The sequence below is a fragment of the Sphaeramia orbicularis genome, chromosome 22, assembly GCF_902148855.1.
Source record: "Sphaeramia orbicularis chromosome 22, fSphaOr1.1, whole genome shotgun sequence".
Lineage (NCBI taxonomy): Eukaryota > Metazoa > Chordata > Actinopteri > Kurtiformes > Apogonidae > Sphaeramia > Sphaeramia orbicularis.
Window position 1 is genome coordinate 244,871 of NC_043978.1, and position 19,394 is coordinate 264,264.

General features: G+C 39.9%; 1 protein-coding gene across 1 annotated transcript in view; it reads left to right on the forward strand.

Moving 5' to 3' along the window:
* Positions 1-19,394, forward strand: part of dnah7 (dynein, axonemal, heavy chain 7) — a 201,946-nt gene that overhangs the window by 24,860 nt on the left and 157,692 nt on the right. The window contains exons 8-11 of the mRNA XM_030126944.1: positions 5,323-5,442; positions 14,128-14,311; positions 16,016-16,195; positions 18,961-19,233. Coding sequence (XP_029982804.1) covers positions 5,323-5,442; positions 14,128-14,311; positions 16,016-16,195; positions 18,961-19,233 — 757 coding nt within the window. The remainder of the gene's footprint in view (positions 1-5,322; positions 5,443-14,127; positions 14,312-16,015; positions 16,196-18,960; positions 19,234-19,394) is intronic.

Sequence of the window (19,394 nt, forward strand, 5' to 3'; positions counted from 1 at the left end):
TAACACATGGTGTGCAGCTGAGTGGACATTTTTGTAACTCAATGAAAAATAGGTTCAGTAAAAAAAATTTTATTGCATTGGGGTTTTTTTTCCTGCCTAAAGAGGAAAAAATCTTGACTATGGTTCTCCTAATTCATGCATGAAAGGGTTAAATTGCTGCTGCAGCTGAAACAATCGTCCCCTGGGGACAAATAAAGGTCTTGAACCCTCAGCAGGCAGTAGGGTGACCAGGTGTTGATGAGCCACATGTGGGACTAGGAGTGTGTTTGTGTGGGACAGTGTGGGACACAGAACCGTAATGCTGAAACCAAGTCTAGATTTTTAAATAATGTGCATCTTATCATCAAACTTATAAATATGAAGAACAACAATTGGATTTGGTAGCACACAGTATGCATATTTCTGCACTGGACATTTAGTTTTTGCATTTTTTCCACAGGTTTCAACAACTTTTTTTGCTTGTAAAAAACCAAACACAAAAATCTACTTGTAAAAACTCAAAAAAGAAACCTCAGGTTACAAATATTGTAATTAAATACTTGTAGAAAATCTCAGGAGCTCAGGAGGACACGGGTGACAGGTTGATGGACTCCTGACCCCACCTGTATGTTGATTGATTGACAGCGGACACAGCCAATGGTGATCGTGCTGTCTCTGCCGTAAAATGAAAGTCATGTTTGGAGGAAGGCGACTGTCCTGCACTGTGGACAGACAGAACCAATCACATGCAGGACATCGGTTCAGTCTGTGGGACGTGGAAAAAATGCCCATAATGCTGTGCATACACCTGGTCATCCTATCAGGTAGACCAGGCATGTCCAAAGTCCGGCCCGGGGGCCAATCACGGCCCGCGGTCAGATTTTCTACGGCCCACAGCTTGGGTTTTATAATGTATTATTTATGGCCTGCATGGACTGTTGAACAGACTACATGAATCATAAAAGGTTCAAATGCAGTTCCTCCTTTCACCTCATGGTGGCAGCACCACTCTAACTCTATCTGGCTCTGTGACCTTGCCGTGAACCCTTTTCACTAATTTCTAACCATGGCGCCTGTAAATAAAAAAACAAAGTTGACAGTGAGGGCCGCCGCTTCCAGGAGAGATGGGAATTACAATTTTTTTTCACTGAAAATCGGAGCGATTGTGTTTGCCTAATTTGTCAACAGACTGTTGCCTTGTTTAAGGAATTCAATGTAAAGACACACTAGCAGACAAAACATGCTAACGCATACGACAAGCTAGCAGGGAGTGAGCGCTCCGAAAAAGTGAAGCAAATTCCAGCTGCTTTAAACTCACAACAGTGACTCTTCATGTGAACCTGGGAGTTCAATGAACTCACCACCAAGGCAGGATACCAAGTTGCCAGGTTAGTTGCCTCTAACTGCTGGTGTTATGTACTTGTAGATGTGACACAAAATATTACTTTCTGAATGATTTTGTGGAAGACAAGAGTAAGAGTCGTATGTTTTCATCTGAAATGTTAACAGACTTTGCATTACTGAGTAATATATGAGTAATGAGTACTCATATAAGTCATGTTTAAAATGAATGTGGGGTTAAGATTTTTATCAACTTCTTGGATGTTTCAGATACTCCACACAGTTTGTTCTATGTTATCTGACTCCAGATGTGAAAGGAAGGCAGAAATGTTTTTTTTTTTTTTTTTTTAAACTTGTTCACATCTGAGTGGCTTAGATTTGGTTACATTGCCATTTAAAAAAATGATATTGTGACAATGAAAATAAAATTGTTGGAGAAAAGCGCTTTTATATGTAATTTTTACTGTTTAAAAAACGTCCGAAGGGACCACTGGCCCCTGGCAATGTCCACATTATCAGATCTGGCCCTCTTTAAAAAAAGTTTGGACACTGAGGTAGACCCTGCTGTGGCCTGTACAGCTGTGTGGTCCACACACGGTTGTAAACAGTCATGAAACCAGTGAAGGCCAGAGGAGCAGACATTAAACACAGGAAAAGGACTGAAACAGGAGAAAAAGTGCAAAATAAAGAGATAAACAAGAACACCAGCAGGTGTGGTATCATTTACATACCATGTAGATTCTAAAATGCCAACAATATCCCATTTATTTCTACATGAACACATGTGAAAACCTCTGAACTGTGCAGTATTCTTGTACCGTAGCACCCCCCCCCCCCCCCCCCCCCCCCCCCCCCCAGGTCAAACAGGTTTACTGCAGCACTGGTGTTGGAGGATGAAGTATCAGTGACAGGAGTGTGTTTATATGTTGGAAACCACGACCCATTACTTCATGTCCACTTAGACATTTACTGTCACACAGAAAGACAAATACTTTAACATGATACTTTTTTAAATGTATGTTATGCTTCGTAAAAGTATTTTATTGATGGTATTTCGGTATTTGTCTCGAGTCCTCCTCTAGCCTGTTTAGTTCAGACTTGTAACAGTAGAACTGTTGTAGAACAGCAGGTCACAGAGTAAAAAACACCACGACCACTGCTACAGCTCCAGGAATACACAGGAAAAGTCAGGACCCACTTGTGTTTTTTATGTTCCGTCAATACCAGAAATGCAGCGATAATGTGTAACACTATCACTGTATTCATTCATATGTAAAGATGCCACAGCTTATATCCGACTACAACAGCCTGAAAACTCACCATTTAGAACCCAAGTACAAAAACCTGATGTTATTTACATGTTCTAACATTGTCCCTTTGTTACATCGGTCTAAACTGACAGGTTACAGGACATGGATTTTTGCCAGGTTTTCAGATTTGCCAGTAAACAGTCTATGAAAGGAGTTTTTTTCCCCAAACAATGTCCCCAGACGTCACTACAGATCAGATAATGTACACAGAGTCCATACTGTACTCTGTAAAAACATCTGTAATTTAACAAAATTTTCACTGTTTGTTTTACAGATTTTTCCTGTATTTTTCAGATACAGGAAAATATCAATGAAATGACAAAAACAGACTGTGATTTTACATGTCAAATGGAAAATAACAGGAAAAAACTGTAACTGTGAAGAACAAAAAAATGTCAATTTTTTTTAAAGAATTTTTTTTTCACTGAAAAATACAGTTAAAATACATTTGCAAATGTATCGTAATTTCACAAATATTTCTTTTCTATTTAGGAGATTAAACTGTTAATTTAAAATTTGATACTGTAAAAAAAAAAAGCAAAAAAAAAACCATAAAATTACTGACAGTTAACGGTAACAGTAGTATTTGTTCTGTCAGTTGAACCAGACTTGTTTGTTAATTGACAAATATCTTGTGTAATTACAGGAGGTTTCACAACAAAAATGTTGAATAAATGTTTTTTTTGTGAATGTATGACATGTTTAAGCACTGATAAACTGTCCAAATACAGTTTTTATCAGTGGATTGGACAACTGAGTCTCACTGAAAAGTAGATGTCATTCAACCAAACACTTCACATATTCTTAAATTAGCAGTGGAATATTGTCGATATAAATGGTTGGTTCTCTGTATTATGACAGTTTTTAAAAGTACAGATTATGTTGTGGTATGTTTGCCACATTGCATTGTGGGTATTGGTCATGTTGTTGAGTCTGTGTTGCTTTTCTGTGCAGGGCTTCAGCAGGGTTAGGCTGTTAGTGTAAAGGTGGGCTTCATATGTGTATGCTAATGTTTATTAGCCTTTTTGTGTTTGTTTTTTTTTATTTTTGTTCAGGTGCACCATGAGTGAAAGCCATAGGCTGAACAATGCCTTTACTGTTCAGCCATGATAATTAAGTTTAATTCAATGCCAAACACTGAATTTATTAAATTAAAAGCTCATCCTGTGCCAATGACGTTACACTGTGGCTGATATCTTACTGATCTGTGGTCTGTGTGACTTCATGTCAAAGTTGTACTTCTGTTATAAGAAATAATCTAAAAACGCCACAAGAACGAATGTGAAAACACCTATGAATATAATGTTTATACTTTATATCAACTTAAATTAACAGTGAATTGTTGGAATTGAAATCCAGACAACTAGTTTATTTACAGTTAATTGACAGGTTTTGACAGATAAATCGTAGTGCTGGGACTGTTGGTTCTTTGAAGGGAGTTGTTCACTGAAAAGAGTCGTTCAACAGACTGGCTCTTTTATGTTTTTTGCATTCTTTTGAAACACCAGTGTTTGAATGACTAACTAGACTACATGTGATGATTGACATTCCATTTTAAAGGTGTTTAATTGGCGCGGCAGTAAATGTTATCTTACCATAAAACAGAATGGTTAGTTAAAATGTGTGGGTTAAATCCATGACATGAGAGGTGACATTAGACAAATGATGGAACTGGAGCAAAAACATCCCAGTCCATTATGTGGACTAGTCTGTAGAATAAAAATGAAGAAGAAAATACAACATTTTCTTATGAAATAACATTTTATTCTCCTCAAAACAAGAACAATAAATGTGTGGAAACATACGGAAAAAATTGCACAAAACACAACAGTGATGAATCAGTGCAGTTACTGAAATACCTGAACTGTAGTGACATTCTCAGAACAAAAACAGCACCTCACGCTTCAAACTGTTGGTTTTTTTGCTAACTTCTTGCCATGAGACATGTGTATGCTGGAACATTCTCCTCCTGTCCAGTGCCTCCCCAGTGACGCTAAATTGATAGGCAATCGGACACTCCCTCCTTAAAAAAAATTAAAAATAAATATAAAATGAACAGCTCTTTACAAAGACTCAGTTCCCATCATTCATTTCAAAGAGCCGTTCAAAAGATTTGATTTGTTTGTGAACATCACATCACTATTAAATTAACAGTAAATTGTTGGAATTAAAATCCTGACAGCTAGTTTATTAAGAGTTAATTGACAGGTTTTGAAAGAAAGAATAATGTTTTTATGTGTGGTATGTCATTTTATTACATCAAATATTAATTGATATGCAAGTTTTTAACATTAAATTATGTGATAAACACCAACTAATAACAGAACTTTTCTGCAATTTTAAGCCCTATTGTTTGTTTTCATATTTGTTCATATTTGTAGGTAATTTGATTGTTTCAATACATGTAAATATTCTTTATTAAACATTAAAGTAAAAAAAAATCTGCAAAATCTCATGTAAAGTTAAGGCAAAAAATTGTATTTTAATTATGGAAAATTACCATATTTTTATAAGATGGTTATTTTCCGTTATTTAACAGTATTTTTTTGGTGCCCCAGCTGCCGGAATAATACCATTTTTTTTTTTTTTTTTTTTTTTTACAGGTTTTTTTTTTGACACTGTAGATGTACTGGACACTCATGTCCATAGAAGGTTACCTGCACTTCACTGTCATGGACTGACTTTGTTACAGGAGGCTGCGCTTAATACAGGTAGAAGAGTTCCACAGCCGGATGGAATCCATGGAGCTGTCTGAATTCACCGAGATTATCCGCAGACAGCTGGAGAACGCCAGAGGATGCCTCCTGAAACAGTGAGTCTGCATCAAGGTTATTATCGTTAACGAAAACTAACGAAATGACCAAAACTAGAATTATAAAAACATTTTCGTTAACTGAAATAAATAAAAACTATAATTAAAAGAAAAAAACATAACTAACTGAAACTGTATTGTGTGTTTACTAAACTAACTAAAACGGACAAAAATTATGGATAAAATTCCTCTCGTTTTCATCTTTGTCAATGTCAGATCGACACGAAATTGATTTATTTCTCTCTCTCAGTTTTCTGTGCTGTCACCATCCGACACTTTTTGCTCCGTCACTTGTGTTCACTTGTGGTTTCCAGTCGTCTTCTGGTCCCCACTCTACCTGGAAACATGGAGACTAAAGCAGCAGAGTCCTGTCTGGGATTGATTTGAATAGGAGCACAGAGAAGAAGAGAAAAGAGACCACTGAACTACAACTAAAACTAAACATTTAGAAAACTACTGGCATTGTACCCATGGTGCCAATGTATAATAGCACCCTCCCGTGCTGCAACATTGGGACAAACATCCAGACACGCGTCGGACACAGAACATCCATTATACTAGGATAACAAAAACTAATAAAAACTATCAGACCTGCTCTAAAAACGAATGAAAATAAACTGAATTACAAAAAACAAAGTCCAAAGTAAATAAAATTAACTAGAATGAAAAATCCAAAAGTATTAGAACCTTGGTCTGCATTACACTCACAGCTTTTATCCCATGTGTTACAAAGCAGCAGCAGCGGAGGAGTGTTTTGACTTTGTTACTGTACTTAACTAAATCTTTGCGTATCTATATTTTTACTCTGTTACATTTTACAGCAGTTATCTGTACTTTCTACTGTAGTGGTCAGAGTACGGGAACTGAACCCAATTGCAAGACCCGGAGGCAGAAATAAAAGTTCACTGTGTTTATTAAACACAATAATAAAAGACAATTCACAGACAATATTAATAAACAGATCCTTGAAGACAATGGGTCCCGGACTCTTCACAGGATCCGGAGACAGGACCGGAGATTGGGCTTCACAGCCCGGATCGATAACACGCGTTGGTAACCCGACTAGGGGAAAGCAGAGGACAGTCAGAGTCCAAACCAGCTCATACACGGGAAAGCAAACGGAAAGGCAACAGGACATAAGGAACAGGCAGGCTCATGTACCAGTAATGCAGGCGAAAGGTCGAACACATGTAGAATCAGTTGGAGGCAGAAGCACAGACAAGGGTTAGGGCAAAAGGCAGTAGTCAGAAAGGCAATCCAGGTCAAAAAACAGACAGACAGACAAACAGGATCCAAAAACACTGGTAAGTATCACACAGAGGTAGAATACGAACTGGCACAGGACAAAGGGAAACACAGGGTTTAAATACACAAGAGGGAGGAGAGAAAACCAGACACAGGTGGAACAAATCAGGGCGGGGAAAGGTAATCACACAGGTGGGAGTAATGGGAACAGGAAGTAAAGACACCAGACATGACACATGAGGAGGACTTAACAAAATAAAACAGGAAATGACAGACAAGACAGACAAAACCAGACTAACGTCTGGAGGCTGATGTGACATCTACTCCACTACATTTCTACAGTTTATGCCATTACTCATTACACTGTATGAACACAATCTCCTCCAAATCTTGCCTGATAAAACAGTTGTCCTGCAATAGTTCACCTGATGGTGTTGTTCAAGGTTCAAGGTTCAAGGTTCCTTTATTTCTACCTATCTGTGTCGATTTGTTTTGCAGTTGAAGTGATTGCTTTTGGCATTACAACAACAAAACATGCATTGAACCTGTTCGGCAGGTACTGGATCGAGTGTCAAGACAAAAAGTGCTCAGTGTTCCACCATTCAACAGTATAACAGCATGGATAAGGAAAGAATAAAAGAAATAAATAAGATCAAATAAACAAAAACAAGATGCAATAAAACACCATAAAAACCCAGAGACGATAAAAACAGTCTGGGATAAAAACCAGGATAAGAACATAAAATTAAAAAATTAGAAGTCACAATAATAATAAATAGAGCAAAGAAATAGAATAAATAACTAAAATAAGTTAATAAAGTGCAATGTCACTGTTTCTGCTGGAGCTCAGTGACAGCGATTGGAACAAAACTGTTTTTATTTTATTTTTATTTAACCTTTATTTAACCAGGAAAAGGATCCCATTGAGATTAAGAACCTCTTTTTCAAGGGAGTCCTGGCCAAGAGACAGCACGAAACACAACACATAGTTACAACATACAATTACCTCATACAGTTACAACAAACAATAATTTACAGGACAATTCAACCGATGAAAAACACATGCAAGTCATTGAGTTCTTCTCCAGCACTTTGAGTTTGGATTTAAAAGCATTCAGACAGATCAGTTCGGAGAGTTTCCAGTCTTTTAGCAGCAGATTCCATGTGGACGGAGCAGAGTACACAAAAGCCCTTTTTCCCAGCTCTGTACAGGCAGATGGCACAGAGAGGAACAAATGCTCGTTGGATCGCAGACGGTAAGAGTCAACACTTCTTCTAGTAATCAAACCACAGATGTAGGAAGGCAGTAGTCAGAGTATGGCCTTATAAATGAAGGTGTCCCAGTGCCCCAGCCTCCTAGTGGACAGGACAGGCCAGCCCACTCTGGAATACAAGTCACAATGATGTGTCCTGGTTTTAGAATTTGTAATAAACCTCAGAGAAGCACGATAGATAGTGTCAATCATTTGAAGGTACTTAGACGATGTGTTCATATAAAGTACATCTGCATAATCTAACACTGATAAAAAAGTGGCAGTGACAAGGCGCTTTTTTACATCAAAAGAAAAACACAACTTGTTTCGAAAGTAAAAGCCCAGTTTAAGCTTTAATTTCTTTAGCAGGTTTTCAATGTGGGGTCTGAAAGTTAGGGAGGCATCAGTGAAGACACCAAGATACTTCTACACATGAACCACCTCTAGGACATTTCCCTCAAAAGTAGACACTACTGGGATAGTTTTAGGCCACTTCTTAGAGTTTGAGAATAGCATCATCTTAGTCTTTTCAGTATTGAGGATCAGTTTTAACTGAAGAAGTGAGTTCTGGACAGTATCAACAGCTTTCTGCAAGTGTTCTATGGCTTCAGTAAGAGTTGATCCACAGCAGTAAAATAATTGTGTCATCAGCATAAAAATGCATATCAGCATTAGACACATTGTGCCCCAAGTCATTTATGTAAATAATAAAAAGAAGGGGTCCTAGTAAAGAACCTTGTGGCACCCCCTTGTGGACAGTGACATATTCTGAACACAGTCCATCATATTTAATGCATTGAGTCCTGTCACTGAGGTAACTGGAGAACCAAGCAACTGCATGTCCTGACAATCCTGAACACAGAAGTTTACTCTTTAAAACTGCATGAGCGACGGTGTCAAATGCTTTTGACAGGTCAATAAAGAGTGAAGCACAACATTGTTTTTTATCCAGTGCAACAGTAATGTCATTTCCAACCTTCATAGCTGCTGTGATGGTGCTGTGCTTCTGTCTAAAGCGTGGCTGACATTTAGACAGGATGACATTTGAGCGCAAAAAGTCTTTTACCTGACCACACACTAGAGACTCAAGAATTTTGGCCAAGATGCATACATTTGAAATTGGCCTATAGTTTGTTAAGACTGCCGGGTTCCCTCCTTTTAATAGAGGGAGAACAAAAGCTGATTTCCAGGTTGACGGAGCTTCTTTGTTTTCAGTTGAAAGATTAAAAAGAGTTGTAAGAGGCTCTGCCACAAAGTCAGCCGCCATTTTCAAACAGTAAGGCTCTATCATATCTGGTCCAAGGGGTTTTCTGTGATCTAAAGTTCTGAGGGCTTGATGAACTTCCTGGACAGTAAAAGGGACAAAATTAAAAGGGTCTCCTACGAACTTTGGGGGATTTGAGCAACCATTCACTGAGACCATTTTGGATGTTTCAAATAAAAAACAAGGTGATATAAAATGTTTGTTAAAACAATTTAAAACCGCAGTTCTATCATAAACTGGGACAGAATCTTCTAAAACAAATGTAGGGAGAGACTGAAAACTTCTATGTACACTCAGAGACTTCATCATTTTCCAGAATTTTTGTGGATTATTACGATTCTCAGTGGTGACAGATCAATAATATTCTGATTTGGCCTTTTTAATAAAAGAGGTAGATTTGTTTCTTAGCTGTTGGAAAACTGACCAATCAGTGGGAGAGTCAGTTTTTCTTGCCTTAGCCCATGCTACATTTCGCTCGTGGATGATATCTGCTAATTCTGGAGAAAACCGAGGGTTGTCCCGCCCCTTCACCCTGTATTTCCCTAAGGGAGCATGTTTGTTTACAATTTGTATGAAACTTTCCCTAAAGTTTATAAATGCTGTGTCCTGAACCTGAGGACTACAAACCTCCATCCAGAGGAAAGGAGCTGAAATTCACCTGGTAAAGGATGGGAGCCCAGGATAGCCCCCCCCACACACACACACACACAACAAAATGTCACCTGATTTCTTTTTATGTTTTTATGTTTTATCATGTCATTATTTTGTAATTTTAGTACGTTATAATTACAGGAATACAATTATTTTACTTGTTACTAGAGACTATAGACTGTGTCAACATGTCTAACATGTTGCAATTGCCAAGACATATATTCCTCCAATCCCTATGTTAATTTATGATGAAACGAACTGAAAGAGGAGCAGAAAATCCTGAACTTTTGAATACCCTAATATCTACACATGTAGGCATCAAAACATCGTAATGCATGTAATTCTAGCATGAATATGCAATATATACTGTGTTCTATCAGGAATACTTCATGTATCACCAGAATAGTTGTCTGAGATACACATTTCTTAAAAGTTTATTTGTTGCTATGAAATTTTTTTGCAAAAAGGTTAACTTTAAGACATGCTGTCTTTACATCATATTTCATTTTTATTGTGATAAAGATACAAAAACAAAATGATCATATTTGGAAACTAGAGATTCTAGGCTTTGTTTTGATGTAGAACATGCTGCAATTGTCATGGGATGAATGTCTACAATACTGATGCCAATTTGTGGCAAAAACGAACTACAAGAGCAGTGGAAAATATGACGCTTCGGAGTACCCGAAAACATGACGTCAAAAAGTAGACTGGGAATGAGTTACTTTAGTGTTACCACTTAATTTCTCATTTAGGACATCACAAAGGCTAAAAAAAAAAAAATCAGATGACATTTTGTTGTGTGTGTGTGTGTGTGTGTGTGTGGGGGGGGGGGTGCACGGTAGGCTATCCTGGCTCCCAGACTATAAACGATTGGAGTCATTATTAAGAACTGATGAAACCATCCTGTGGACCTGTTTAGTGGACAGGGAGGCGGGACAAGACTGGGACTGACCAATCAGACGACTGGACCATCTGAATATTTGATTCAGTGAGTTTTTCTCTGAAACTGAGGTTGTTTCTGTTGCGTCAGGTGACCCTATTCGCTCTGATGTCAGAGCGCGTGTTTGGGAGAATCTCCATTTCAGTTTGTGTGCAAAGTGCAGATGTCAGACTGATACTGTGACGTCCATCGTGTTGAAAGGACAAAGTAAAACCAAACTCATGAGACACAATAAAAACAGAGTTTTTTTGTGTATATTGTCATTGGTTTGTTGTGTGTTCAGTGCAGGTAGAGACGGTAGAACCAGGTGTAGAAGTCCACGCTGCACCTGTGTAGTCTGGTTTCTACATGACCAGGAAAGTTGTGGAAGTAACGACAATGGAAAACAGACAGCAATAGGATTAGAACTTCAAGACTTCAGAGATTTGAGCACACTGAGCGTTTTTTGAGCGTATAATTAGTGTGTAGTGCAGTGTGAGTCTGTGTGTAGTTGGGTTTTGTGCGTCTGAAAAATGCTGCGCTTTTACTGTTCTCATCTAGTGATGTCCCCATCTGGAGTTTTTTGTTTCCGATCCGATTTTTGTGGGATTAGTTTCACCGATACCGATCTGATTCCGATCCAATACCAACTTTTTACAAAGAAATTTAGATTTAAATATGGAGTCGTTATTTGTAGGTTCTTATTTTATTATTTTCCTGTAGATCCCAGTTGGTGTGAATGTAGAACCTGAACTAAAACAACTATTGCCGCGTTTCCACTACATGGAACTGGCTCAGGTCAGCTCGGGTGGACTCCACTCTGGTACCAGGTCCTGTTCCAGACCGTTTCCATTCCAGGATACTACAGACTTTACAGTACCTGGTCGTCATAGCGATGCAGCGCGTTACTTCCGTGCTGTCTGCTCACAGTTGCTGATAAACTCACTTGTTGCGTGTTCTCTCGTCAAACTCCTGCTGAATGTTTGTGTGTGAAGCTCCTGGACAAACCGTGGTGTAGTTTTACAGTTTACTGTCCTCATGTGGATTCACCTACGACAGACTTACTGTCCACTTCTGCATCTGTTTTTTGGAAAAGGGCGGGGCACAGAGACGACTCTGACCAATCAGTGGTCTGCAGTGTTTACACATCACAGTTTAGTATCACTTAGAACCTTGGCAGAGGTGATACCAAAAAACTAGTACCGGGTACCAGGTTCCAGGTCCCAGGTCCTTTTTTGTTATGGAAACGCAAAAAGGCCAAGTCCAGTCCAGTCCAGTCCAGCTGATACCGCGTAGTGGAAATGCGACATATGACACCTTTGACTCTTTTGAACTTTAGGATCACTTTTGCACTTTCCAAATTCAGACTGTGGACACATTAGACCCTTTGGTGGTCTGGTTTTGGCCCGTGGACCGTATGTTTCCCACTGCTGCAGATGGTCTATGGGCAGGTCCGTCCAGGTGTTATTTGGGGGTGTGGTCACATTAGTGATGCGTGGATCAGCAGGTTACTGCAGGTTGAATTGGGGCGGGTCAAAAGAATGTCAGTTTAATTGTGGAGTGGGTCGGGTCAAATAATTCTGCAAAAGCCCCTCGGGTTGAAAAAAACCCGACTTACGCAATCAGTACAGTACGTACCGCATAATGAGTACGTGCAGACCTTAACCCTGTCATGCACAGTGGTCACTCCAGTGGTCACTCCAGTGGACAGTTCTTCTCCAGCTGTTCTCTTGTTTATTCATGGGTTTGGTTGTTTTAGTTTCATATCAGCCAACACAGTGGACACTCATGCACCATCCCATAATAATACACTGACATCCAGACCAGTACTGTACCTTTGCTGTTGTTAATAAACCGGATCTGCACGGACATGTTTAAGTGTAACTCACTTGTTATTTGTTAGACACAAAGTTTTTTTTGCATATTATCTCCATGAAGTGAGTAATAACTAGCATTAGAATATGTTCAAATGGGAGAAAACAGCAGACGTGCAGCATTAAACATGTTTGTATTTCATTGTTTTCATGTTATTTTCTTACAGAACAGGATCAGGGCCACTGGACTTTAAACTCAGAATTCTGAGTTTAAAGTCAGAATTCTGACCCCCCCCACCCCCAGTACCAGGCCAACTAACTCCGATCCGATCCTCTAAAAAAATGCCAGATCAACAGCTGATACGATCTTTCAATCAGATTAGGACGTCCCCAGTGTTTGGAACAGCTGAAGTACATGAATGATTAACAGATATGTACTGTACAGTAGGTGGTACTTCTGACATCAGTGACATGGGCAGAGGTCAGAGGTCAGAGGTCAGTAGATCTGCATTCAGCCCAGACACTAACACAACCCACTGAGTCAGTACTTGTACTTAAAAAATACTTTAAAGTACATTTAAAAGTAACTACTTTGTACTTGTACTTAAGTAAGGTTGTTGATGTTGTACTTCTACTTTTACTCGAGTACATACTTTGCTGTATATTTGTACTTGTACTAAGAATGTAACCATATGATAATTTCATATCAGGGTTATTGTGACCAAAATTATCACACTTCTCATTATTATTGCAGTATGATTGAAATTGTGCTGAAAATGATCAAAAAGTACTGATACACACACTGAAAGAATTTAACCAAGTTGTGTTTTCAAAACCAAACCAAACCAAACAAAAAAAACCCTAATATAATAACAGTCCCAGTGTCCCTTCTGTGTCAGAAACATTCACATATTAACCCTTAGTGGTCTGAGTCTATTCTGTCTGTTTTTCAGTCCTTTTGATTTGGCCTTTATATACTATAGAAACAAATGTTTACTATACCCATGTTTGGATCTGTTTTTTCAGCACAACTTCATCTAGATCATCTGTCTATTATTTTTTCACCTTAACCTACTATAAAAACACAAAAGGACAGAAAACACACAAAAAATCTATGTAAAAACCAATTTGAAAACTGTATATAATTTATTGCATAAATAACAGACAGATGTTTAATGAACCTTTTCACAGACTTTAAAAGTGAATATTGGTTCAAATATTAGGTATAGAAAATTAAAATTGTACTAAATTCCAACTATACTCAAATATTTGACATAAAAGCAGATCTGTACATCGGGTTTTTTCCCCTAAAAGTGCAGTAATCAAACACAGTTATCATGAGAATTAGAATTTAAACAGTAATACTAACTGTGATTTTCCTGCTGTTTATCGTTACACTGGTAATCATTCCATCCCTAACTTGTACTTGAGTATATACTTTGCAGTATATTTGTACTTGTACTTGAGTACTAGGCTTCAGTCGTTGCTCCACCAGTTCAGAGCAGATCCAGATCCACTTCCTGTGCTTCTTTTCAGATGGATTCCGGAAGTGCAGCAGATTTTTACCAACGGGATCAAACACAAGCTGGTGCCGACCAACAGAAAGCTGACCGACCTGCGGTCATTCTACAGCTGTGCTGCTGCGCTGATGAGCGGTCAGCTGCAGCAGCTGCTGCTGGACTCCATGAACGACTACACACAGCTGATGGCACCACAGCAGGTAGGAGGAAACAGAAGAAAAACAGGCTGAAACAGGCTACTGACACAGGCTACTGAAACAGACTACTGAAACAGGCTGAAACAGACTGAAACACAGAGTGAAACAGACTACTGAAACAGGCTGAAACTGACTACTGACACAGGCAACTGAAACAGACTGAAACACAGAGTGAAACAGACTACTGAAACAGGCTGAAACAGCCTGAAACTGACTACTGACACAGGCAACTGAAACAGACTGAAACACAGAGTGAAACAGACTACTGAAACAGGCTGAAACTGACTACTGACACAGGCAACTGAAACAGACTGAAACACAGAGTGAAACAGACTACTGAAACAGGCTGAAACAGCCTGAAACTGACTACTGACACAGGCAACTGAAACAGACTGAAACACAGAGTGAAACAGACTACTGAAACAGCCTGAAACTGACTACTGACACAGGCAACTGAAACAGACTGAAACACAGAGTGAAACAGACTACTGAAACAGCCTGAAACTGACTACTGACACAGGCAACTGAAACAGACTGAAACACAGAGTGAAACAGACTACTGAAACAGGCTGAAACAGCCTGAAACTGACTACTGACACAGGCTACTGAAACAGACTGAAACACAGAGTGAAACAGACTACTGAAACAGGCTGAAACTAACTGAAACTGACTACTAAAACAGGCTACTGAAACAGGCTGAAACTGACTACTGAAATATACTACTGAAATTGACAATTGAAACAGGCTACTGAAACTGACTACTGAAACAGACTGAAACTGACTACTGAAACAGACTACTGAAGCTGACTACTGAAACTGACTGAAAAAGACTGAAACAGGCTGAAACAGACTGACACAGGCTGAAACAGACTGACACAGGCTGAAACAGACTACTGAAACAGGCTGAAACTGACTACTGAAACATACTACTGAAACAGGCTGAAACTGACTACTGAAACTGACTGAAACTGACTACTGAAACAGACTGAAACAGACTACTGAAACTGACTACTGAAACAGACTACTGAAAGAGGCTGAAACTGACTACTGAAACAGACTGAAACAGACTACTGAAACTGACTGAAACTGACTACTGAAGCTGACTGAAACAGACTACTGAAACAGGCTGAAACTGACTACTGAAACAGGCTACTGAAACAGACTACTGAAACAGACTACTGAAACAGGCTGAAACTGACTACTGAAACAGGCTACTGAAACAGACTACTGAAACAGACTACTGAAACAGGCTGAAACAGACTGAAACAGGCTGAAACAGGCTGAAACAGTAACAGTACCACTGGTGCTACTGATCATTATTGAACAGTTATCCATCAGACTCAGCTCTAACCTGTTGTTGTCGTTGTTTGGTTGTCGTTGTTTTGTTGTCATTGTTTTGTTGTCATTGTTTTGTTGTCATTGTTTGGTTGTCGTTGTTTTGTTGTCATTGTTTTGTTGTCATTGTTTTGTTGTCGTTGTTTTGTTGTCGTTGTTGTTTTGTTGTCATTGTTTTGTTGTCATTGTTTTGTTGTCATTGTTTTGTTGTCGTTGTTTTGTTGTCGTTGTTTGGTTGTCGTTGTTTTGTTGTCGTTTTGTTGTCATTGTTTGGTTGTCGTTGTTTTGTTGTCATTGTTTTGTTGTCATTGTTTGGTTGTCGTTGTTTTGTTGTCGTTGTTTGGTTGTCGTTGTTGTTTTGTTGTCGTCCAGCTGTCGGTGCGAGCCTACGAACACCCAGGCTTTGTGCTGCATGTGGTCCTGAAAGACACCCAGATCCAGTTTGATCCTCAGTTTGAATCATTTGAGGAGGCGTTCCTTAACGTCTACGAGCTGATGCTCAGATCTGTGTGCAGGCTGCCTCGAGTGGAGACCAGACTGTACTCAGACTGGGTAAGGAGTGTGTGTGTGTGTGTGTGTGCTTCTTACATTATGGGGACGTTCACCTGTCACCTGTCAGTCATGTTGTCCTTATTTCTGAGGTCAGGATGGAAATGGAAACCAAGCAGAAATACACTTGTGTTCAAAATAATCGCAATGTTCTTCAAAACATGAGTAAAGCTCAAAATCCTTATAATATTTTTATTTCCATTCATTGGGAACACTACACGTTATATTTTACATCAAACATGAAGAAAAATGTATCAGGATTTTAATTACTTTACAGAAAATGAAGGAAAAAATGATATTGGGCCGTTCAAAACAACAGCAGTGTGTGCATTTTTTATTACAAACTCAACTAGAAGCACTCGGAGAGCGCAGACCTCCGCCAAGGCTGATCAGTGGCCCCCCCCGTGGGCCCCCCCACGCCAAGGAGGTTATGTTTTTGCCAGGGTTTGTCTGTCTGTCTGTCTGTCTGTCTGTCCGTTAGTGTGCAACATAACTCAAAAAGTTATGGACAGATTTTGATGAAATTTTCAGGGTTTGTTGGAAATGGGCCCCCCCGTGGGCCCCCCCACCCCCAATCACCACCAAAATTTAATCATTTCTTCCTTATCCCATTTCCAACAAACCCTGAAAATTTCATCCAAATCTGTCCATAACTTTTTGAGTTATGTTGCACACTAACGGACAGACAAACAAACAAACAAACCCTGGCAAAAACAGAACCTCCTTGGCGGAGGTAAATATTTACTCAATAAACTGAAAAAAAAACGTTCAGATTTAGCATTCCTGTGAATGACTAACCTAATGTTTAGTTGTATAAGCTCTGTTTTTGAGAAGTGCTTCACATCTGAGCTGCATGGAGTCGACCACCTTCTGCACCTGTAAACAGGTATTCCAGCCCAGGAGGATCTGACAACCTTCCACACTTCCTCTGCATTTCTTGGTTTTGCCTCAGAAACAGTATTTTTGATGTCACCCCACAAGTTTTCTGTAGTTGATGTAAAATATAATGTGCAGTGTTCCCAATGAATGGAAATAAAAATATTCATAAGGAATTTGAGCTTTACTCACGTTTTGAAGAACACTGCTGTTATTTTGAACACAAGTGTATGTACAAGGGCCAAAATCTGCAGATTCAGAAACAGACACTTGGGACTGTTCCAGAAGAGCTTACTCTTACGCTGCGTTCCAGTCCACCTGTTACTGGTGTTTTTCCATCCTTCTACTGGTGTAAATGCACTGGAATGTTCAGTCAAACCTGGGACTTCCACCTGTGAACTCCTACTAGATCCATGTTCTCCCAGTTCCCAGTTCTGACGTCACGTGGCAATGGCGCCCCCCCATGGATGTGGTGTTTATGCAGATTATTAAAACAAAGTATTGCTCTGACTAGGGATGTAAACAATTAATTGACTAACGATTAATTGTCGATAAGAATTTGCTCGATTAAACTATTAATTGTTGGTTAATTGTCCTTGTCCACCTGTCCACACCTGTCTGAAGGCTGACGGTGTGTCCACGCTGCGACGCCGCAGCAGGGATAGGCCGTCATTGAACCGGATCATGGCGTTGATGAGTTAGAATGTCTGTATGGACATGGAGGACCAAACACAGAGCAACCGTCTGTGTGTGGGAGCGGTGCACCCCCGAATAAGTATGCGCACAAATGTGGGGTCGGTATCGGAGCTTTTTCCTGGAGGTTGGTCTAGTCCACGGTCAGTGGGACAGAAGCTGAAAACATCCTCCAGGCTCCTGATCCGGGACACAGGGATGGAATGCATTTGCAAAACTTCAGGAGGTGGAGAAAAGATGAATGAGTGAAAAGTTTCACTTTCACTTCTGCGGGGGCACGGACTGCACCACCTGTACCCCCTTGGTATTAGAAGGAGGACGGAAAGGGACGCACGCGCACGGTTACCAACCAACACACACGCATCCCCCGGCCCAACTGCGCGCGTGAGTCCCCCCCCCCGACAAAACACACGCACATGCACCCCCCCATTACAGACCGCCACATCCACAGGTGAATTCCGCAGGAAGCACTGACTGTATCCAATGGTACAAAAATCAATCATTAAGGAATATGATGTGCTTTTTTCATGAAGTGTATGAACAATATTAGCTTTTATTCTTATAGTATCTTATTTTATTCTTATAGTATCTTATTTTATTCTTATAATATTGTATTGAAAAAGAAATTCAGCTTATCAGGAAAATCGCCGCTTATCAGTTAATTGTTAATCGATCGATAAAGGGAACCAACTAATGATTAAGGAAGTAATCGATAATTTGCATCCCATGCTCTGATGTTATTTATCTGTAAATGTTCTGTATAATCAGCAGCTGCTCTAGCGTTAGCTAGTTTTCAGTCCAATGAGTGACAGAATAAATTAAAAGAACATCAAAGGTAGAACAGCTTCTCTGTCCTTATGTGTCGTTTTTCCTCCTCTGTTTCCCTCAAATAAGTGAAGAACAAACACGATGATACGCAATAGAAATGACTACAAATGAGCATAACCTACGGTCCAACATGCTGGTTTATTTACATTTAGCTCCCACAATTCCTTGCTCTCAGACAGTTTGGCGTGACTTGCCTGGAACGTTGCAAAGTTGTGAGTCGTGGTTTGAAGTTGTGACTTACAGGTTTAAAAAACGGCCCTGAACGCAGCCTCAGTGCTTCTTCATTCTGCTTTTGGGGGTACACGCTCACATGTGACCGGTGACCGTTCAGACTAATCCTGCTCTGCTCGTCCTGCTTCGTGTCTCTCCAGCCGGACGTCCAGTCTGGGACCACCCTGTCCCCCTTCGTCCTGCCGCAGACTCTGCAGGCCCATCAGGAGGAGGTCCGCAGGGTCCTGTGGGCCCAGTGCGTGGGGCCCAAACAGTACCTCCACCAGTTCGATAAATACGCCCTGCTGGTGTCCAGGCAGGCGCAGGAGGACGTGGAGCAGTTCCTCACCGAGCAGCACTCGTTCCAAGAAACCATGGTGGAGGTTCTACGCTTCCAGCAGCTGGTTGACCAGATCCACAGCACTTCAGCCAAGGTACTGCAGGTTCAGGTCCACACAAATACCCCCAGATTATAGAGACCACATTTGAGACTTTCACATTTAATTTGTCAGATTAAGTAAAAAGGGAATGTTTGTGACGTGTTGATTTCAGTTCAGTTTACAATTCAGTTCTACGTCACAAATAACTAGTACAT